Source organism: Nesoenas mayeri, assembly GCF_963082525.1.
Source record: "Nesoenas mayeri genome assembly, chromosome: 4".
In the NCBI taxonomy this organism is placed as follows: Eukaryota; Metazoa; Chordata; class Aves; order Columbiformes; family Columbidae; genus Nesoenas; species Nesoenas mayeri.
In genome coordinates this window covers 43,172,187-43,193,656 of record NC_137540.1, presented here as the reverse complement: position 1 = coordinate 43,193,656, position 21,470 = coordinate 43,172,187, and the positions used below count along the sequence as shown (strand labels likewise).

General features: G+C 41.5%; 1 protein-coding gene across 1 annotated transcript in view; it reads right to left on the bottom strand.

The window, feature by feature from the left end:
- WWC2 (WW and C2 domain containing 2) overlaps nucleotides 1-13,045 on the bottom strand; it is a gene marked incomplete at both ends in the record, with an annotated part of 96,993 nt that extends 83,948 nt beyond the window's left edge. The window contains one exon of the mRNA XM_080344230.1: nucleotides 12,915-13,045. Coding sequence (XP_080200356.1) covers nucleotides 12,915-13,045 — 131 coding nt within the window. The remainder of the gene's footprint in view (nucleotides 1-12,914) is intronic.
- Between the last annotated feature and the right edge of the window lie 8,425 nt (nucleotides 13,046-21,470).

Genomic DNA, 21,470 nt, shown 5'->3' with positions numbered 1-21,470 from the left:
ACTTTTCATCAATTGCCTGCTGTTACTTTCACATACATCAACATCTGTATGGAATACCAGTCAGTATTAATTTGGTAGACCTTCTGTACCTAACTTATCCTTAGTCTCCAAAGCTAGTTTTTAAAAGGGAAAAATAAAAAGAAAGTAAATTAACTTTTCACTGATGCAGTAGTACTACAAGCTTTTGTTGGGATATGACCTTTAATTGCCTTAAGTTTAATGTTAAATATTTCAGTTCTTATACAGTTTTTTTATGTAACTGTAATACCCCCATCAGGACATCACCATCCTCAAGGCCACATGAAACCTTTCATGATATCTGAATGTTACTGCATTCATCATCACTGTGTGTCTCAAACAGATGCTATTCACACCCAATGAAAAAGAGAGCATTCAGATAAAGTTCTAATTCTGCCCATTTTTAAAAGCTTTTCAAATAAAATATTACAAAATAGCTGTTAATGAGTTTATTCCCCAAAGATCTGTTAGAAACCTACTATCTCAATAAACAGCAATGACAGTACTGCCACATGGAGGGTCCTGTGATAAGCACTGTCACCCCTGCACAATAGCCACCTGTAGTGGAATTGTTTCACAAGAACTGCAGGCAGCTGCCTGAAGCTGCTTAACTATCTAGTATGCCTGCCAAACCTAGAATAAAATAACAAATGAAGTGTTGATTATGGGAACACTACTTTGTTGTTTGGGTTTTTTTGGTTGTTGTATGTTTTGTTGGTTTGCTTGTCTGTTTTTGTGTGTGTGGTTTTTGTTTTAATATACTCTTCATACATTTTTACTATACTAGCCACATTAGGCACCACAACTATGACCAGAAAGAAGATACCTTACAACTTTTCAGCAAAACCTAACTGGAAAGAAAGGGACACAAAACATCAAGTAAAAGAGATTTTAAAGATGTTTAAGACAAAACCCTTAACTATTCCACATTTGTCCTCAAAGCTCATTTTCTTGCCAAAATCTTCCCTGAAAAAATACAGTTTTGATGGCTTCATACATTCTGAGCAAATGGGCCAGCCAGGTCCTGCATGCAAATCAACACCCTGCCACAGCACAGAAGCCCATGGCTCATTTTAATCATCATAAGTCATGCTAGCAAGGCAGAACAGCCACCAGACAAGCAAATAAGAACCAAAAAGTGTAATCCATATCACCATAATAATTTGTTTCCTATGAGCAATTCTCCTTCTAGACCACAGTATCGTTAGTTTAGCTAACACAGCAGTGTAACCAATTAACAACTCCTCTGCAAACCTCAAACTTGAGTTCACTGAAGTCTTTCTCTCAAAGAGCAGATCTAAAAAGAGAGCCTAGGAAGTATAAATAACAGAGAAAAACCAGAAAAGAACATGCAAAGCTGGGAAACTTGAATAAATCATCTGTTTACTGTGTAAGTTCCTGTGAATTAAGCCTTCCTTACAGCAGTAGTAAACCACTGACTGGACTAGCTGGCTAAAAGGCTTACAGTGTTTGTGTGCTTTGCTGCATCCCATAATTTCTCTAGTCATTTGAACACTATTTCAGGAATGTCCTGTAGCGGTCTCAAATGATTATTCACATCCATAGCATTCTACTGTTTACCGGAATGACTGTAAATATGTTAACAGTTCACTTTAAACATAGCAATACTCACAGCATGACAGAAATAGGTCTTTACTCCTTGTCAGGTTGCTGTCTTGAATTGCATCCTCTTATGTACAAGCATTTACTATTCAATGCTTCAGCAAAACATATTCTAAATATTTAATACTTCACACTTCCACTTAAATTTGAGAAAAAACTTCTTCTCAGTAAGGGTGACAGACACTGGAACAGGCTGCCCAGGGGGGTTGTGGAGTCTCCTTCTCTGGAGACATTCAAGACCCTCCTGGACATGTTCCTGTGCAACCTCACCTAGGTGTTCCTGCTCCAGCAGGGGGATTGGACTAGATGATCTTTTGAGGTCCCTTCCAATCCCAAACACACTGTGATACTGTGATACTTCCATTCCAAATGATCCTTCATGCTGTAACCCACTGAAGCCCCATTGCAGCCTGCCACTTCTGCATCAAACAAGGCTGGCAACTGCAAAAGAATGTGGGAAATAGGAAGAGCTCTGGCAAAACTCCTACTGTTCGGGAACACTAAGATCCAGAAACACAGAAAACCTCAATTTCTGAGGGTTCTCTACGGGTCTACATTCCAAGCCAGTAAATTACAGGGAACACTATTACTTACTTCAGAAGGGTGAAACTCACATCAGACTCTCAGAGATCACATCATCTGAGCAGTATTTGTTTTCTCTATTTCACTCCAACTCTGTGGACATCGCAGTTCCAGTTTTGGCAGTTTGTCACTCACTGTTCACTCTGAAATTCAGTACTGAATAGTTCTGTGCCTTTAACTCTTACCACAGCTTATTTTGCAAATCTCTCTGAGAGAGGTCCATGGTACACCAAACTAGAATTGTTTACCACTATACTATTCCATCCAAACTAAAAAGGGAGAGGCAAGTGCAAGTCTTTGCACTAAAAGTCTCAAGCAATAAAAAAACAGACAAAAAACCACCACACCATTTGGGTTAGATCCTGCAGCGAACAAAGTTGACGATTACTGGGAATGTGATTAAAATCAATGTAATAAAATACAATCATACATAATATTTGCAAGGTGATACTTGCAAATTTATCACAAATTACTGTACAAGATAGCATGTGTTAAAAGACAGCCACTGACAGAATGAGCTGAAAAGGACTTGATTTTTCTTTTGGTAATACGTGACCACACTGAGGCACTGTACAGGCCTTGGAAATATGGTGGTCAGATCTGGATGGACACTGAGCTTAGGTACACCTGGGAATACATCCCCAGTAGTATACAAAATGCATAATTAAGTCCCCCATATTCCTTAAGGCAAAACCAGGATCTACCTTCTGTCAAAGTTTTAACAACAAATTAAGAACAGAAGTAATGTGTTAGTATGTTCCTACATAGCTATCACTTCCTTAAAAAAAGAAGCTACTAAGCTCCTAAACTTCTGAAGGCTCCTGAGTTTCTCACAGGATACTTGCCATATCTCTTTACAAATAATAAAAAATTTAAATTACATTATGTGATGCTGTACCAAGAAATTATATGTACAAAGATACCTCAAGCTGGGTATTCACAGTGTAACTCACAAGAGCAGAAGTGTTTTAAAATTTAAACCAAACCTCAACTACCAACACACATTTGAAGTTTTGAGAAGTACATTTGAGTAGTGGATGATTTATGGACCAGAAATGTCATTTTGCTCATGAGGAAATTTTATATCCTACACATCTCAGACAAAAACACCAAAGGCTTACTATAGGTCAAAGAAGCTTAACAACCGTAAGCAATGGTAACCACAGACAGTCCATTAGATTCCATTACATGTGCCACTTTCCCCATTGCCCTCTCAACAGGAAAAAAATCATTCAGATGTCCCCTCCCTAGATCAGCTCCCAGCCACTCCAACCTTACTGCACCATAAACCTTCCTCCACAACCACTGGTCTCCACGGGGTCTTTGTGGAATGGAAACCCAAACCAGCAGCCCCTGGTTGGGCTCTGTGTCAGGCTGCAGTGAGGAGAGCAGCACCCACCTAGAGCTCCTGCACAGCCAGAACGGCTCATGAACATGAATGGCAACACAGGATGACACTGTAATCATTTGCTAAACAAAAGCGTTTTAAAAAATCTAGTTCATAAATCTGAATCACATCTATTTCTCTGATACACGGTGTTTATTAACCAAATGAATTTTTGCACAGGGTTATTTCTAACAAGAAATAAGAGTTTTCTTAGAAACATTTTGTTAACATTGGTGAAGAGGTAGAAAGTTGTAAGTCTACATAAACACTTAAGCATAACCAAGGAAATCAAGAATGAAGGGACTAGGCTTTGGATAAGAGTACCGTTTCTCAGTCCGGTCATCAGGCCATGAGACAGGCCTTTCTGGACTAGACTACAGTTTAACAATTGACGGTATTAAACAAAGGAAAAATCCCACCCTATTGTTTCCTCACCAAGAACAAAGAAAGTCTTTCCCTGGCAATTTTCTGCAACCCACCACAGACAGTGAGTGAGGCCACAACGCCCAGTTTTTCAGCTTAAACAGGCCATACCTCTTCTTCTGGAAGTATTAGAGAACCACAGAGTAAATCACCCTGCCCTCCAATGACCAGAAATGCCCCAAAGAGCAACCAGAATTGTTCCCCCACAGTGTGATCCCAATAAATACACTGCCATGCAGGTATATGACAGGGGACACCTGCACTTCAGTCAAACCCTGTTACTTGACAAGATGCTACTAAGATGCCTACATGCCTGCCCCACAGCTAAAAGGCAGACACCATTCCTCATGTGTGGGGCATATTTACTACCACGGGCATGACATGCTTGCACATAATTTGCAGAATATCAAAAGTTCATCTGCTACATTATTAAAAATACCTACATATTTGTTAGACATTCCCAGCTCTGGGAGGGTGGTAAGCTCTTAAGAGCGAAGGGCAAAGCATTGAATCAGAGTAAGAATTCTTCACAGGTCACATCTGGAGGCCATAAGATAGGCTTATCTGGACAGGACTGCAGTTTAGCACTTAAAAGTACTTTGGAAAGAAACAATAGGTGTGTAAAGTACTGTTCCTTCAATAACAACATGAGAAAGTTGCTAATTCAAAGAGGGTGTCCTAGCAGGATTTAGTTAAAATACATATTCTTCTACATCATTTCCTCTATACTGAAAGAAAAAAAAAATAAAAAAGGTGTTTCTAGACACTGAAAGCCTGATTATTGGAATAAACAGCATATTATGGAAGGCATCCCAGTATGGTTTTTGTTTTTCAAATAACAATTGAAGTTTGATCTAATGAAGTCAGAAAAATAGCACAGACACAGTAAAGCAGGTCCAATACACAGTATTTTATAGCACGCAGCAAGAATTTGCAGAAATTTGAGTTTGCTGTCCCAAGACAATGCGTCTTTACATACCCAAACAATCACTTTGAATACAATATGTATTCAGAGTTGATGAGATAAAGTTGCCTTTCTTCAAGTACAAACAGTATCTGAGTTCAAAGGATAGCATCTGATCTTGTTCTATGAGATGCAAATGATTGTTTCAGTTGACAGAATACATTCATACCACTGACAGTCTGCCTCTAGCCCAGAAGTCCTAACCAACCAAAAAAATCCAGAAGCAAATTAGCCTTAAAAAAGTATACGTAAAGGCAGGGGTAGAAGGGGTTGGGGAGGAGAGCAACCTCCGCCCCCCCCCCAAGAAGTCCGTTCACTAGCATTTCAAAAACAAGAGCCAGAGACTGACTTCATCAGGTAGGAACTTCACTGTCACTAATGGTTTTGCACAGAAAAACTTAGTGGGAAGAGCATTTGTGTTCAGCAACACTCAAAATGTGCTATTTAAAAAGACCCAAACCCTACACCCACAGAGCAAATTCTTACAAAATACTCAAGCAACACAAAATGGAAACCATAACTACTGTACCACTCCCCTTTGCAGCCACTAGCTGCTTCTTCCACATGAAAGACAAGTCAATTTGTCCATACAGATGACTCCTTCAAATACAGGAAGACAAATGGCTTCAGTTTGCTTCGCACGTTGAAACATTTTAAGTCTTGAACTACACCAACATTCTGGTGAGATACTTTGCAGCGGTCTCTAAAACATATTTTATGAATAATTAGGAAAAAAATGCACCAAAGTCAAAGAATTTCTGATCTCCTTTCATAAGCAGTAGAAATTAGCTATTCATAAGCATATTGTCAACAGCAACATATTACCAGAAAACAGGATCTAGTTCTGCAACTGTGCAATGACAAAATTTCTCTTCAACAAGAGGTTCACAGTAACAAACATTTAAAAAGACAGTAAAAAGTTTCTAACAAGTTTCTTGGTGACAGAAAACGTGTTTAGGATCAAGATGTCTGGGACAGCTGTACTGGTGGTTCACAGTAAAGCAAAGGTGAATACAAAGACACACACAAGAAAACAATGGAGAAAGCCAACAAAAGAAACGGACATCTACAAAGACAGATCCACATCAGCTAGGATTATGTGCATCTTGGTTTCTGCAGCATCGCTCTTGCCTTTTGCTCCCAGCTCTGGACTTGCCTCCTGTCTCACACCGCTATCCATCCAGTGACACAATGAGCTGATTCTGCTGCAAAACAACCCTAAACCCAAGGGGTTTCATGTTAGCCAGATCATCTCCTGGGGGCCATTTCCTCTTTGGTGGCAGGAAAGGGACAGGTAAACAGAATCATGACAGCCCACACTCAGTGGACTGTGTTACCCCTCTGCAATCCTTTGCCATTTCCCTTGCAGGTCACTGTAATAAGAATTTACACGTCCCAGCATAACAGTTGTGGAATGTCAGCATTGTTTCTATTCCTGCCTTTCTGAAGGTGTGTCACCGTGGAAATATTACTGTATGTTCATCCATTTTCAGTCTTTTCCATCACTTCCATGATTATTCTTCTAGTTTTCAGTCACCTGTGTGATATAAAAACTGTGAAATCTCAAACACCTATTTATTTTTTAGGCTAAAAAGAAAAAAGTAGCAAGAAAACTGAATCAAAATCTACTTCACCAAATTCAATTGCTCTCTAGATGTTACATTCATTAATGACTGGAAGTTGAGAAACCCTCTTATTCTAATAACCTTAATAACATGTTCAAAGCACAGAATTTTAACCAAAGGATTGAGCACAAGTTATTTAACTGGAAGAAAACAAGAACTCTTAATGTAATCTGCACAGCTCTCTGAAGTTGTAAATAATTTGTCCTATTTGATCTGTATATTGACCCTTACTTGTAGAAATGAAAACTTCATTCACAGCCATTACTTCAAAGTAAAGCCAGTTCCTCTTCTCTGAAAGTCTAAATTCTGAATGATTCCTTCATTTAACTATATTGTAGTAGGACAATATCTCCAGCAAACAGCTCAGTTCCATTCATTTGATAAAAGGTGTATTTTTCTTCACGTGTACAGTTTCTCATCAAGGCTTACATTGTGTATTACAACTATAGTAATACTATCTTGTAAGTCGAGACAGGTTTTAATCAAAATATCTCCAGTAGGCAAGTACTACAGACACAGGTCTGGATAAACCTAAATCTAGACCACTTGCCCCACTTCACATACCGGGTCACAGTCCTTGGCTTTAAGCAGCGGTACATACTTTGCACACACAAGCGAATACTCCATAGCATTTCCTGACTTGTTAACTTCACATGCTCTGAGATGAAAGATATAGTGCAGCCCTATCACTCCCAAGGAAATCAAGAATAAATGCATTATCTCAGAGTTACCATAGCCATTTTCACTAATGCTAAAATCAACAACACATAGCCTCAAGCAAATGACAGACTAGTTAAAAAACCCACATACAACAATCACTATGTATTTTAACACTGTCTGATGCTATCACAGCTATATTAGCACTGTAATATTAGAATTCTACTTTACACTGGATAAACAAATGAAGGTGTCAGAAGTTCAGACACAGCTAGTCTCTCATTGCAAGTTCAGTACTTGTATCACGGGTTTTATTTCGAATAAATATACATCAATTAAGTAAAAGCAGTTCCCAACCTGTCAGTGAAACCAGAATGGGATATCAGACAGTTTCATGGGAAATATGCACATTCCTGAGCAGACAAGGAGACAGGAACAGATTATATGGAATTAGGATAAAAACCAGCATATGATACTTCAGGATGAAGCAGAGTGGAAAAAGATATTTAGGGGAAAAAAAAAAATCATTGTGCTGTCTCACTACAGGATAATTGCAAGTTGTACACCTTGAAGCATCATCAAGTGACTGATCCTCTAACAATTTTCCAAAATAAGCAGATGATTACTTCTTGTTAAGGTTAGAATTTCATCACTTATGTAGGGGTGCCACCAAAAATGTGAAAGACCCACTCCCTCCTCAGCTACTAGCAAATAAGGGAGTTGCAAGGGAAAATAGAAAGGGCATGAGAACAGAAACCTTTCGGTAATGGTTTGCATTTAAGTCATTTTTAGCAGGCAACTGCCTAAAGAAAGGATTTATCAGGTAGTTGCTCTAGTTGTACCTTAAATCAGCAATGTTGAGATTTGCACTTAAAATAGAATTAAGATCCATCCCTTTCAAAATGTAATGACTAACACTTCAATTTAACATCATTATTCTTCAAAGGATAGATGAATCACACTCCTGCTTTTCAGCTAAATTTTGTTCACTCCCACCCACCCAGAAGTTTTAATGTTTCAGAATTCTTTCCTGTGTTAGCTGAAGTCCTGCAGTCACCAATTTCACACAGAACAGTACTTGCCTCAGACACCAGGCATTTCAGACAGTAGAAGTTATTATTCATCTGTCACAGTACAGCTCACTTCCATGCAAAAAAGAACAGATACAAATGTATTTTCCATCCTCTGATGATGCCTCCTGTCATGCTGTCCCGTTTTCTGCTTACCTCTTATTTGCTACCTTGAACTTTCACCACCACAGTATCTTACATGCCTCTTGTTTCTCTGAGTCTCCACTATGACTGGCAGCCTCCTACCATGCACCCTGGGCTACAGCAGTGCCCAGGAGAGACACAGGACCCAAGTCCCCCTGCTCGAGTAACTTCAACCTCAGTATCTTCCCTCCTCACAGCCTCTGCCGTTCACAGGACATGAGAAGGCAAGTTCCAGTGAAAAAGTAAGAAATAAAGTGCCCTTTTTTTTCTAAGGGAAAAGGGCATGCAACGTTTAATTGCCGAAACCTGGAAAAGGTTCTAATTCAGGCAAATCTTGTACAAGTTATAGTTATGATAAAAATTCTGTTGTTTTCACCTCCGCAAAAGATGAAATCAGCAATGCAAACTGCCTTCCCTCTCCACATCACCACAAAGAAAACTCTTTCACAATGTCTTAACTCGTGAAGTTCTCCATTTTCTGCACATCCCATGTTTCTCAAGCACTTTCTTGGTTATATTGTTAGTAAGTACTCTAGAAACACTGTAGCAAACGTATACTACCAACTATTTCAAAGGGACTCATTTATTTTAAACAGATTTTTCTCCTCAGTGGCAAGAGAAGTAAAAAGGAGGCAGAATTGAAGGATAGCTTTGTTTTCATAGCAGCTCACTCCTTACCACTCCAACAGGAGTTCAGATAAACATTTTAACAAAGAACACTTGCGGCTTCAGAATTTGTGCTGAGGAACTCATTTTAAGCAAGCTATAAAAATAAAAAACAACATATCTATTTTGAGTCAGTGGTGATCAGCAGTGGAGTATGGACAATTTACTGTACAGAAACCAAGATGAGAAGAAGATGAGAAGCCCTGCATTCCTGGTGAGAAAGCTCAGCATCATCCAACTGCTGAGGATTTGAGGGTACTGAGATTCCTATTCCGCTCCTCCTTGGCGCTCTATTCTGCTGGTTCCACTAAGGAATATAACAAACACAAGGCCTACTGATAACACGTTGAACAATGGAAAAAATGAAAAAATTTTCCTTTCCAAATTTCTGTCTCCATCCCAAGCCTCTCTTAATTGTCTATCAGAGAAAAAACAAGCAAACAAAAACGATACACACACCAACACCTTAGTGTAACTCCATATCCCAGGAACTTGAAAGAGTTTCAAGGGAACTTCAAAGAAAAGTATTAATTCCTCTAACCCTTTCTCACCTTTTCATCTGGCTCATCCTCTTCAGTCCACAGTTGTTTTTTTATAACTTTGTCAAGTAGTAGCAGGATACGATTGGCATTTTGGGCTATTTCCCATCTTACAATAAACCAGTTTCAGAAGAACTGTCAAGATCGATGATTTCTCAGTTTGCTGTAGCTTGGAAGAGTCATAAACAAAGAAATAACATCTATATATTTAGTGAGTGAAAATGTTGCTACAACTCCTACATTCTTGCCTTTATGTTTCTCTTTCTCACCCTTTATATGTTAAAGTGCCCTCTCTTTTGGGCCACCAGTCTTCAAAACAAATCAACACAGTACCCTAAGTGTCTGAAGATAAAAAAATCACTCTTGAATAGTGTAAAACACTAAAAAACCCTGAAGAACAAAGCAACTCAAATAGCTTCCACAACACTCCTAAAAGACAACAAACAGATTACTCATATAAATGAAGGGGGCAAAACTGAAAACTGAGCCCCAAGCTTGAAGCTGATTTTTTTTTCCACAGCTGTACACAAGGCTATCATTATAATAACAGACCTGCACCATACCAGCAGTTAGAATATGTACTATCAGAATAGTCTAGAAAAAGCATATGAGAAAAAGCATCACTATATTAAAAATAAACCAACAAACCACAAAATTTTTCAAGCAGCTTTGAAATATGGCGTTTTCAACTGTCTGCCTATTTCTGGACATGAATATTTTAAACCAGTAACAAAGACATTTCTAATTGTTCTCAAATACACCTGGCAACCCACAGACATAGAGCTGATGTCTCACAGTACTAGTCTTCACTATTTGTATCTTCTAAATCAAAGAGGATAAAAATGGTTTTAAAACATCAGTGTGTCTTTTCTATTTAATCATCCACAGAATGCAATATAACAGCAGTAGAAGGAATATTGTCCATAAAAATCTATGTATTCTACACATGCTTTACCAATGAAAGATTTTAGGACCCCATGTACTATAATGTTACACCAGTATGTTATGAAAACTTTATGACCCCGACCAGAGAAAATAGTTGAAAAAAGAGAGTCCTAAAGTATCATCAAACAAGGGAACACGTTTTCAATCTTTCTGTAGAATCCATTATCTGCATTTTGACAATTTAAGATAAGTACTAGAAACAGCACGAATCCAGACTTTATTGTATTGACAAACTTGGAAGATGATTTTTCAATTTTTCTGACAGCAAGCCCTAATTATGTCCTGCGTGGTTTCTGAACATATATTCTCTAAGTACCTGGAAGATACAGTGGAATCTAGAGCAAAGTCATCACAGGACTTTCAAGCATTTCTTATTCACTTTTCCAAACCACGTTACCATTATAAATGCAGATTGTAAATACAGATATTATAAATACAAATACTGTAAGCTGCACATTAAATGGGCTTATCAGTCTCTCTTCTGTGCAGGCAATTCAGCTTCACAGTTGAGCTATGTACACTAACTAAAGAACAAATTCTCTCAAGCACCCAGGGCAAAATCCCTCTTTCTGTTTGTTTTGCATGACTGACATAGGTTAACAATTATTTCAAACACCACTCTTTCTGGAAAAAGGTCTTTACTTCCTTCATTCTCATTACAGTTTATCAAGTCTCAGAGCTTGATTTCTCTATCATCTGCAATCAAGGTATTAATGAAACAATATTCATCCTTTAAAGTGGCAAACACACAAGTGTTACCCACTTAGCTGTCTAGTGTTTATGAGAGTGAAGGCTCAAATTTTACCACCCAATATGAATACTCTTGAACTTTTCAGGACTACAGAATGTGTAAAAAAAAAATATTTAAAATTAGTATATTCATGAGGCAGTATTATAACAAATACACTCCAATATCCCATACCTCATGGTATGATTATACCATCTTGTATTTTGCTCTGCAAACACAAATGAAAAGTCTAAAACTATATAGATCTTCAAATCCACTATTTCTAGAGACAGGAAAACCAGAAGTTTTTGCTGTCTGATGTAAAAAAACATCATCCGAGAAGGCTGGGTGTAATTAATAACACTGTCATGTATACCTTACCAGCTAACTAACATTTAACATGTTTTGAAGTACGAAGGAATTTAAGTATTAAGTTTGCCACTACTGGAATTTGCTGTTATAGCAAGTAGCACAGGGAAGTGGGCCTAACCAGCATATGATGCTTGTCAGAACTTTCAGTATGCAACTTACAGCCAGCAAGCTTCACCACAACTACCTTTTCTAATTTCACCAGAGAAATATAAGCCAAAGCCTTCATTTATAATTCAGTGCAGCTTGTTGCATACATTTATAATGTCTTAAAAGTTTTTGATAATTAGCCCACGCTGTTTTCAATAGCAACACTGTATTTCATAATACATACAAAGCTTGGGGTTTAATTACTTTTCGGGACCACTTTGGACAAAATACACGTTTTAAAATAGGTATCTTGGACGTCTATCATCCAGCTATTTAAAAACGGCTATTGAAGTCCACCCAAAGCTCCAGAATCCCTCCCCAGCTGCAAGTCTTGCCCCGTTGAGTCCCGGCCTGTGAGCTGTTTACCTCGCACACCGAAGCACTTTCAAAGGAGTTTTGCCGATTTACAGCGCTCGGACCGGGAAAGCGCCGCAAACAGCCCGTGCTCCGGCTGGCGGGGTGCTGAGGGGATTTGGGCTGGCTGAGGCCTAGCTAGCACCGAGGCCCAGCACCCCCAGCAGCGCAGAGCTCTCGGGGCGGGCAGTGCCCAGGACCGGGGCGCGGGGGGGCCAAGGGACGGCAGGCGGCCAGGACGCTCCGCCGGCCGGCAGGGAGGCGGCCCCGCAGCGCGGTGCCCGGAACAGAAGGGATGGCGAAGAGCCAGCGCCTCCGTTTTGGGAGGGACTCGCCAACTTCGGTACCTGTCGGGACCTCCTCGAACGCCAGCGACCCCCGTGGCCTCCGGGAATAACTCTACGAGCGTCCCGCACACCCACACCCCGCCAACATCAGCTCACTCAAACAGGCTGTACCCACGCCGATGGGAAGGAGGGCACGTCGTACCCGCCTGCAAGCAGGGGCTTCTCCTCACCCCGCTCCCCCGTCCCGAGAGAGGCACCCTCCGGTGCTCCCCCCCGCCCCGTCCCTCTGCGACGGATCCGCCTGAGCGGCGAGGGGCCCGGCAGCGCCGCTCCGAACCCACCCCGCCGGCCCGGGCCTCGCCACCTCCCCGCCCGAGCACCCACCTGTCCCGGGGGTCAATCCAGCTGGTCTGCTTGGTGTTGTGGTCGATGTAGAAGACTTTGCCGTCGTAATCCCTCGCCTCCTCCCAGCCATCGGGTAAAGGGAGCTGCCCATTCCCCGCTTTCCTAGGCATGGTCGGGCGGCGGGGGTAGCTGCTCCATAGGGACGGAAAGAAAGACGGGAAGCGGGAAAAAGCCCCCACCCGAGCCGGGGGGACGGGGAAGGGGCCGGGAGGGGGGCTGGGAACACGCAGCAGGCCGCTCACGGAAGCCCAGGAAAGCCCTCCTGCGCGGCCGGGTCTCAGTCCACCATGCCTGGGCTGCCGCCTTGCCCGCGCCGCGGCAGCCCGGGTCAGGGTTACCGGCGGAGCCCAGCTGCCGTCTGGGCGCGGGGAGCCCGGCTGAGCCCCGGGCGGCCGCGGCCGCCGCTCATTAGCATGAGATTAGCATCCATCTCATCTGCATGCACATTCCTCCCGCCGCATTCCTCAGGGTTAACCCTGCCGGCGCTGCCGCCGCCGGGCTGGGCAGGCCCCGGCCGTGGATCCGGGACAGAAACCATTCAGTGGGGGACGGCGTGGGGCAGGCCGGAGGGCAGGAGAGGGGGAAGGCGGCAAGGGGCGCCCCTGCTGCTTCCGAGCGAGCCCTGCCCGCGGCGCGCAGGGGCTGCACCGGTGTGGGGTAGCAAACCACCACCTGAGGCTGCCAACCGCCCGCGTCCCCGCGCCTGCAGCTCCCGGGCGCTTAGGCACTCCGGGCGCGTCCCCGCAGCCGCTGTGGGGAGCTGGGAGGGCGCGGGAGCTGCTCCCCAGCCACCAGCGCCCCGCGGGGCAAAGCAGCGACTGGGGCTGCGGCGGCCCGGTGCGATGGCCGCACCGACCGACCGGCCGGCGCGTCCCTTTGTCTGTGAACTCGCTGCCGGCCCCGCATCAGGTGGCTCAGGAGGCTTGGTCGCAGCGGGTGCCTTGGCGCTCAGGACACGGGGAGTGTGCCCGGAAAAAGGCAGTTTTGCTGCTGCCACCGTGCCCTGGGTCGCGAGGGTGTCGAGAGTTTCCTTTCCACGCAGGTCCCGCTAACCTTGTTTCACATCCTTGTGAACTCTTGCTAAACTCCAACAAGGCGCTAAGGTTTCCAAAAAGGACCTTGACATACCTGAGTTCAAAAACCGAACAAAAAAAGGAACCCATCTTTAACCCTGGAAGCACCTAAACTTCCTTTCTTCTTTTTCTTTTTAACAGAAGCACCAGTGGAGAATTTGTGCTCCAAGCTGTTCTGGCCTAAAAAGCAGGCAGCTAAGGAGTCTCAAGTATAGAAACCAGGTGTGAATTACTGAGCGTTTGTCTCACATTTGCCACAGGAGACGAGTACTCTAGGCTGGTTACCATGGTTCAGCTGATAGATGGTAACTTAATGAGCTCTATTAATTTGCATGTGTATCTGATTCCCAAGATTTGGCACAAAAAGTAGAGCACCTATGGAGGAATATGACTCCCTAGTTTAGCAGCTAAGATTCCTAGGTAACCCAAGTTTTAGTACCTAGAATCATAGAATCATTTCAGTTGCAAGAGGCCCTCAGGATTCTTGAGTCCAACCATAACCTAACTCTTGCACTAAACCGTGTCCCTAAGACCCTTGTCTAAACACCTCCAGGGATGGTGACTCCACCACTTCCCTCAGCAGCCTGTTCCAATGCCTGACAAACCTTTCTGTGAAGACTTTTTTCCTAATATCCAATCTAAACCTTCCCTGGCGCAACTTGAAGCCATTTCCCCTTGTCCTATCACTCGCTACGTGGGAGAAGAGACCAACACCCTCCATGCTACAGCCTCCTTTCAGGTAGCTGTAGAGAGCAATAAGGTCTCCGCTCAGCCTCCTTTTCTCCAGGCTAAACAACCCCAGTTCCCTCAGGTGCTCCTCATCAGACTTGTGCTCCAGACCCCTCACCAGTCTCATTGCCCTCCTCTGAACTCTCTTCAACACCTCAATGTCCTTCTTATGATGAGGGGCCCAAAACTGAACACAGTATTCAAGGTATGGCCTCACCAGCACCAAGTACAGTGGCACAATCACTTCTCTAGTCCTGCTGGCCACGCTATTCCTGATACAAGCCAGGATGGCGTTGGCCTTTTTGGCCACCTGGGCACACTGCTGGCTCATGTTCAGCTGTCTGTCAACCAACAGCCCCAGATTCCTCTCTGCCTGGCAGCTTTCCAGCCACTCTTCCCCCAGCCTGTAGTCCTCCATGGGGTTGTTATGACCCAAGTGCATGACCCAGCACTTGGCCTCGTTAAACCTCATACAATTGGCCTCAGCCCAAATATCCAACTGGTCCAGAACCCTCTGTATGGCCTTCCTACCTTCCAGCAGGTCAACATGCCCACCCAATTTGGTGTCGTCTGCAAACTTACTGAGGGTGCACTCAATCCCCTCATCCAGATCATTGATAAAGATACTAAACAGAACTGGCTCCAACACTGAGCCCTGGGGAACACCACTTGTCACCGGCTGCCAACTGGATTTGGCTCCTTCCACCACAACTCTTTGGGGCTGGCTGTCCAGCCAGTTCTTCATCCATTGCAGAGCACACCCATCCAGGCTATGAGCTGCCAGCTTCTTCAGGAGGATACTGTGGGATATGGTGTCAAAGGCTTTACTGAAGTCTAAGTACACAACAACCACAGCCTTTCCGTCTACTAGTTAGGTTGCCTTGTCGTAGAAGGAGATCAGGTTGGTCAAACAGGACCTGCCTTTCATAAACCCATGTTGACTGGGCCTGATCATATGGTTCTCTTGTATGTGCCATGTGATGTTACTCAAGATAATCTGCTCCATGACCTTCCCCAGCACCAAGGTCAGACTGACAGGTCTGTAGTTCCCCAGATCCTCCTTCCGGCCCTTCTTGTAGATGGGCATCACATTAGTCAACTTCCAGTCAACTGGGACCTCCCCAATTAGCCAGGATTGCTAATAGATAATAGAAAGTGCCTTAGTGATCACCTCCACCAGCTCCCTCAGCACCCTTGGATGTATCTCATCTGTCCCCATAGACTTGTAGGTGTCCAAGTGATGTAGCAGGTTCCTAACCATTTTCCCCTCTGTTTCCTGGAATGTTTCATTTCTTCTCACTCAAAAGTTACTCGTTTAAAATAACTACAATTTCTTGGGAGAGGAAGTCTGGGACCCAGAGCTGGTTTTGGTTTGGTTTGGTTTTAATCTGTTTATCTACTCCATTACCACTATCTTTAGCATTCAGCTCTATGAATTATTCCTCTAAGACAACTTAAACTTTTTAGGTACTGGACTTGCTCACTGTATAGTAAGTTTTTGGGTTCCACTTTAGGGGCCACATAGCTGACAGGCACTGCAGTAACTAATTTTCAGGTATCTAAGTCTCACTGTTCGATCTGATCCTAAATAGAAAAAAGTGCCAGCAAGACATTAATTTAGCTAATTGCCACTCTGGTAGAGCTAAGACATTTATTATTTTAGTAGTTCTATTAATTTTATTCTGTAACACTATCTCTGTAAATGGCTCATGTGCCTCGACAAAATACCTGTATGTTGAGATCCAGAATCTTGAGGATTTTATTTGACATCTGTTGCAGTAAGGTAATGTGCAGTGGAACTACATACATGAAGTAAGGTCTTAGTGGAGAAAAACTGAGCCATTCTAACTTCTGGATATCTGTAAGAATTCAGCCACTTAGGGAAAGCAACAGGATCACTGCCTATTAAAGTGACAGACTAATTTATTTTCATTGAGAATATTAAGTTTCAATGAGCTGAATCCTGTCTTGTTTTCCGTCAGTGTAAAAAAGGACTTCTACTATCCATTTACATTTGTGTCCTTTTAAATAGTCTACTCTAATTTTATAAACTTGTTCATAGGTGAAATCCTACAGTGTATATGTGGCAGTTGTGGGACAGGATAAACTGGATTTCCTTTTTCCTTTTAAAGTTCAGATTGAGTTATCAATTAGACTTTTTAAATGTAAGTTGATAAAAAGCTATAGAGGATATACTTTTCTTTCTGAAACTAGCTGCCAGTTACTCATCTTTGGCACTAAAGAGAAGCTTTTATAACGACACAGCCCTTTTCATCCTGAAACAGCATGCCTGTTATACAGCAGCACTCTTATACTCCTACTCTCTAAATAATCCACACAAAAGAAAGTATGAGATTAGAAAATTTATAATACCAAGGTGAAACTGAAACCTCATTTATGTCAATGTTTCCCCTGAAGTTAATTATGGCAGTCAATGTAATACCTAATTCCTATTCTATGTCACCACCAAGGCAGTCGGAACTATGTCTTTGTTTATTGGTCAGATGAGATCCACATGGTGTAGATATAGATCTGTTTTATAACCCTCTTTACCAGGGTAAAACTTATCATCAGAAAACATCAATAAGGAGGATGTCTAAAGACAAGCAATGAAGCTGGTGAGGAGTCTGGAGCACAAGTCTGATGATGAGCACCTGAGGGAGCTGGGGCTGTTCAGCCTGGAGATAAGGAGGCTGAGGGGAGACCTTATTGTTGTCTACAACTACCTGAAAGAAGGTTGCATCATGAAGGGTGTTGGTCTCTTCTCCCAAGTAACAAGTGATAGGACAAGGGGGGAAATGGCCTCAAGTTGCACCAGGGGAGTTTTAGATTGGATATTAGGAAAAAAGTCTTCACAGAAAGGTTTGTCAGGCATTGGAACAGGCTGCTGAGGGAAGTGGTGCAGTCACCATCCCTGGAGGTGTTTAAGAGATGTGTAGGTGAGGTTCTTAGGGACATCATTTAGTGGTGGACTTGGCAGTGTTACGTTAATGGTTGTACTCAGTGCTCATAAAGGTCTTTTCTAACCTAAATGATTTTATGATTCTATGTTTTCATTTGCATGAATAAATCAAAATTGCAGTTTTTAATTTTTGGAAATAAATGTACTAAGATCATTGCACAATTGTCTAATTTTTATATATATGCTTGCATGAGCAAATACAGATGTTCTTACACTGAAATACAAACTGTTGCATGGTTTTAAGCTCTCTCCTTCCTCCCTCCTTTTCCCATTGTTTGAGTACTTCATTGTGTTTGTATTTATAATTAGAGTCTACAGTCCAGAATGCCAGTTTAGGACTACTTAGAACTGATGCTATTTGAAGGCAGACTGACAAAAAGTAGGTAATATTTGTGTAATTAAATGCGAGACCTTTAATAATACCAGTGAAAACATTTAGCTTTTTGAAGGAGTATGACTGTTGTAAAAAACAGAATCCAATTATCCTCTCGGTTTTTGGTCTTTTGGAATTTGAACTGGTAGAAAATAACTTGTTCCACTACAGTTTAATATTCTTTTCATATGTTTAATATAGGAAGGCAGAGCAGATGTTCATAATGATCCTTTCTAGCCTAAAATATGCTATAAATTCTAACTAAAAGTAGTTTTGTAAGTATACCTCCTACATCTCAACTGATAACCTGCCTAGCATTTTGTGCTGACATTGTCAGCTGACAGCATACCACAGATTGTTTGGCTTAATTGCATAAGACAGCATAGTTCAGTAGATGTAAGCATGCTTTATTCAAAGCACAGAAGGGTGCATATGAAGGAGTTGTCCAAAAGCAAGGAACAATGTAGCTATGGCATGACTTAAGTATTTATCAGTAAGTATGATAAATAGCAAGATATGCTCAATGAAAAGGAGCTAATTGTTGCTTTCTTTTGCTTTGCATATACATGTTTAACTGGTCTGGAGAAGTTCACATTAGGACCATAACTATTTTATGTGCTTTCTACTTACTGTTATCAGCCAGGAGAAAAATGTCTATGCGAAATTCTGAAACACAAATGTGGAAGTGGCTGAATCCAGAAAGAGGGTCTGTAAAGGCAAATGGTTTTGCCCCGTCACATAATGAGAAGCATACCCTACTGCAGTCTGTGCTACTGTTGTTAATCTCCTGATGCTCTCTGCTTGCTGCTTCTTTCACAGTGAATCTGTTCTTGGGACTGACTGTGATCAAAAAAGGCATGTTTGTAACTTGTCCTTCCATTACAAGAGACTCTCTTAACTTCATGATACACTAGAGTGATGTCCCTGAAGAAATTTACAGCTGTTACAACTCTAACTTGTACTATCAACAAATGGCTCTGAATCAAGAGCCACAGCTGTCTGCCTGAAAATCTACATAGTTCAGCCTCCACTGCTTTCAAACAGAATTTGAGTGCAGAATGAATTATGAAGTATAGTGACAGGATTAATTTCTAAATACATCTGACAAAAATGTTTGAAAACAAGTGTAGGTTATGTTTGGTTTCGTTAGACACTTAAACAGAGTGTTTACCGTTGTCCAAATATACGCAGCAAGTCTGACTTCTCTCACATGCAGCTACTGTAGAACTCTAAAAAATAGTGTTTTCAGCATTATAAATACTTGTTTGTTTATTTAACATCAGTGATTTTTATCTGACAGCTACGTTTTCAAAAAAAAAAAATGCCCCACAAAAAAATAGGACTCCTTTATGCTGCAATTTTTTTTTTCTAGTTTAAAAAAGGATTTAAAAAGTGTACATGCATGAGGGACAAAAAGAGGAGGGATGCTTCTTATACTGTTGTCAGCTTCTGATGCACGTATACATCTGAGAGGGAAAGATGTTTAAATAATATTGTTTCTGGTTGACCTTATGATTAAGGTCTGCAGAAGCAATGGAGCCAGAGAACTGCTTTGATAATGCTTATGCTCATTCAGCTTTTATCTTTATTCCAAAGCCTGCTCTTTCCACTGATACTCAATTGGATAGCTTGCTGCTAAAATAGGATGTCCTACAAAGACTTCCCAGAGTATCAGTGAAAAAGACTATATGAGGTTCTGCTTCAAATGAGTATATGCTAGCTTATTTTTCTGAATTTTGGCCTTATTTTTGCTGCCAGGCATGCATAGGAGAAAGTAATGAGCAATTATACATTTCAAGTCCTTGCAGATATAATTCTAATCCTACAAATCTGAAAATAAGTGCACAGAACTATTTTAACTGATTTATAGAAGTTTAGGTTAGGTAGAATGGAAATGATGTATTAAGAGCTTTGCCTCAAACCTAACTACAGAAACGTGAGTAATGTTTTTATGTAAAAATCTTCTCAAACTCACCCCAAACCATTTATTAAATTAACTTAGCATTCAGTTCTGTTAACTCTGATTCATGCTGCTGATATTTCTGTGGACAAAAAAAAAAAAAAAAAGATGGATAATTTTGGTTGTTCCAGAAATCTTTGGGTTGATGAGGTCCAAATTATCCTCTGAGGCATATTACCACAGAATTTCTTGGTACAGGCTTGGTATGTTGTCTTGATGTTACATCTTCCATAGAAACAGTCTCACTGTATTTTTTAAATGTATCTCTGATACTTGTACACACAAATTTAACTTGCCTATATTTCATCATATCGATGGAATTGCAGTTTGTCTCCACTGCTGTCTAGAGTGGCTCTGGAGAACCACATAAGAATGCCTGGTCAGCCAAGGCCTGGTCCTCTCTTCTGGCTGTGTGCAAGACAGAAATAGGCCAGCAAATAGAGGGTTTCTGCTCATCGCCAGGGAAGGAAGAATGAAGGAGTTTCTCAATAACAGCTCCTTTGATGGAGAACAGTGATTAGTTTCTTGAAGTATGTGAGATACTGCATCAAGTACAGGTTTACAGAGTTAATGCTTTTAACAGTCCCTCTCTGCTGGTGCAAGGAGTAAGGGCTCCCACTACAGCCAGAAGAAAGGACTTTATGTACATCTGCTGTGTTGTATCTAAGGGGGGCAACAGGTGAAATACAAAATTGAATGTTTTAGCAACAACATCCTGAAGTAGATTTCTTTTCTGTATCATCCATGTACTTTCAGAAGCACGACACAGTAAATGAAGTAGACTGGACTAATTGAGTATCTAACACCCGCATTACGAAAATACCCAAACCAAACCAAAAAACCACAGACCCTCTGACTGATGGAGAAGACTCAACAACATTTCTTCTAACAAATGAAAAATCTTATTTGAAACACAAACCAGGTATGAGCCTGCCAAACTACAACCGGAAAAAAAGAAGCTTATTTTCTCTTTCACCCACTTTTCACCTCTTTTTTTCCTCTCAAATAAGCACAGTTTCTTTGCATGACTGCAAAGTAGTTTGACTTCTATCCTGGCCAACAACAAAGGAACTTCAATCCTGTCTTATTGCTAACTAAGGCTAAAAAACATGCTGCAAAAATAAAAAATTAGAATCTGTGCAAACTTACAGCAAAAATGGGAGATGCATCAGTACCGAGGTGTAGCACTCCTAGAGAGAGATGTTGCTGAATTGTATGGATTATCCTATGGCAATTTTCATTCTTGTCTGGTTATCCAAAACCCAGAATTCCAATGTTTGCACTTTTTAGAGGACTGAAAAAATTTAAAGAACACAGCATGATATTATTATGTCTACTTTGCAGTGGGCATAAAAAAATGTGTAAAGTGACATGATGGAGTAAAAAATACCTAAATGAAATAGGATAGGGATTAGAACATAGGGTGCTTTCAGCTCTT